The sequence below is a fragment of the Rhea americana genome, unplaced genomic scaffold, assembly GCF_003343005.1.
Source record: "Rhea americana isolate MKP2758 unplaced genomic scaffold, rheAme1 scaffold_164, whole genome shotgun sequence".
In the NCBI taxonomy this organism is placed as follows: Eukaryota; Metazoa; Chordata; class Aves; order Rheiformes; family Rheidae; genus Rhea; species Rhea americana.
In genome coordinates, this window is record NW_028185750.1 from 991,920 (window position 1) to 994,051 (window position 2,132).

Sequence of the window (2,132 nt, forward strand, 5' to 3'; positions counted from 1 at the left end):
GGCCGCTCCCCGGCCGCGCCGCGGGGCCCCTGCTCGCTTTCCAGGTGCCGCTCGCTCGCCGGGCTGTGCTGCGCTCCGGCCGCGCGTGCCTCCGGCGTGGGACAGGGGCTTGCTGCGGACGTCGCGCAGGACAAACGCAGGGCTGAGGCAGCGCCTGGTGGGGCGGGCGGCGGGGGACCCTCGCGCCCGAGCCGCTCTCGCAGCGCCGCGTCCCCGCGGCCACAACGGGCCCCGGCCGGCGGGGACGTCCCCGCGGGCCACCGAGCCCGCTCCAGCCCGGGAGCCGGGGGGAAATGAGCCCGCAGCACGGATAAGCCGTTTTTTCCAGGTCAGCAGCTGGGCCAAAGCCCGGCTTCCGACGGGGAATTTTCCTGCAGACGGGCATGAGATGGAGCGAGGGGCCCTTGGCCCTCAGCGGCGCCGCTTCTCCGCCGCGGCCGGGCGCGCGCCGTGCTTCYGCCGGCCGTGGCGGGGAGAACCCCGGCGGCAGCCCCGGCTCCGCGCGGGAGGCAGCCGAGCGCGACGGCAAGCGGTGCCTGCGGCCGGGGCTCCCGGCGGGGCTGCGGCCCCCCGCGCACGCCGCCGGCCGCGGCGGGGAGAGGAATGCGCAGGACACGCAGCCCGGGCTGACAACTGCCCGCGAGCAAACACGGGCCCGGCCCGCGCGGGGGGCGCCGGGGGCTCGGCAGCCTCCTCGAAAGGAGGAAGAAACCCAGCCTGAAAGCACCGGGCGAGAGGCTGCGCGGCGCGCAGGGATGTTTCTGGGAGCCCCGGAGGGGATCGGGGACGGGGGACCCCGACGGCGGGCCGGATCCTGCGGGCGCCGCCGGCTTCCCAGGCGGCCGGCCACGGCGGCGTCTCCCGCGCAGGCGCTGGGCGAGGGCGACCAGGTGCGGATGACCTCGGAGGGCTCCGACTGCCGCTGCAAGTGCATCCTGCGGCCGCTCAGCAAGGACGCCTGCGCCCGCGTCCGCGACGGCAGCCTGCGCGTGGAGGACTTCTACACCGTGGAGACGGTGAGCTCGGGGGCCGACTGCAAGTGCTCCTGCACTGCGCCCCCCTCCTCGCTCAACCCCTGCGAGAACGAGTGGAAGATGGAGAAGATGAAGAAGCAGGCGCCTGAGCTCTTCAAGGTACCCACGGCGGCGGTGCAGGGGCCGCGGCTCCGAGGTGCCCGGCCCGCGCAGGAGCGGTGGAGCAGGCCGGTTCCCACGCTGCAGCGGCGAGCGGRGACGTGCACAGCTCCGCACTCAGCCCTGGCGTTGCCTCCACAGCTGCAGTCCATGGTGGACCTGCTGGAGGGAACGCTCTACAGCATGGACCTCATGAAGGTCCATTCCTACATCAACAAGGTGGTTGCCCAGATGAACACCCTGGAGGAGGTAAGCCCACGTCGGGGCTGCTGCTCTTCAGAGGGGGTGGTGGCAGTGTCCTAGGCCAGCAGGCCYCGGTCTGGGACCTCGGCCTGCTCCCCAGGGACCCTCAGACCCCCAATGAACCATCCTCCCCGTCCCTCTGGTGGCTGCCTGCTCTGTTGGGGGYTGCGTCCTCCGGGGCCAGGCGAGGAGGAGACACTGTCCCTGGTGGGGCCCGACCCCTCTGCTCGCCCACAGACCGTCAAGACCAACCTGAGCAGGGAGAACGAGCTGGTGAAGCAGAGCRTGCTGCACCTCAGCGACCAGATGCGCCGCTATGAGAACTACTCCGACATCATGATGGGCATCAAGAAGGAGATCTCCAACCTGGGCTACCAGCTGCTGCAGAAGGATGCTGCCGCCACTGACGGCATGGCGCAGGTACCAGCTCGGCGTGCCAYGCTGCTCCACGCCATGGGCACGCCGGCATCCCCCGCGGGGCTCAGCGGCGTGTCGGGTGCCTGGCTGAGCACGGCTCTGCACCCAGGACCCGGCCGGCGGCAGAGGGAAGGAGGCRGGCAGGTACCCCAGCGCCCGCAAGGGCCCGGGCGAGCGGGGGACGGTGGCGGCGGCGGCGCGGGCRCCCAAGGAGAAGCAGCCCAAGGCGGAGAAGCCCAGGAGGGAGCCGGCGAAGGGCAGGGGGGCGGCGCAGCCCACGCCGAAGCCCCGGCCCCCCGCGGCCCCGCAGCCCGTGCTCCGCGGCATCACCTACTACAA

The 2,132-nt window shown here is 73.0% G+C and overlaps 1 protein-coding gene across 1 annotated transcript; it reads left to right on the forward strand.

Annotated features, from left to right (window-relative positions):
* Positions 1-383: 383 nt before the first annotated feature.
* Positions 384-2,130, forward strand: OLFML2A (olfactomedin like 2A; the record flags this gene model as incomplete). Its single annotated transcript, XM_085300508.1, has 4 exons — positions 384-1,133; positions 1,275-1,382; positions 1,614-1,796; positions 1,903-2,130. Coding segments are annotated over exons 1-4 (1,269 nt in total), but the record flags the coding sequence as incomplete, so codon positions are not given.
* Between the last annotated feature and the right edge of the window lie 2 nt (positions 2,131-2,132).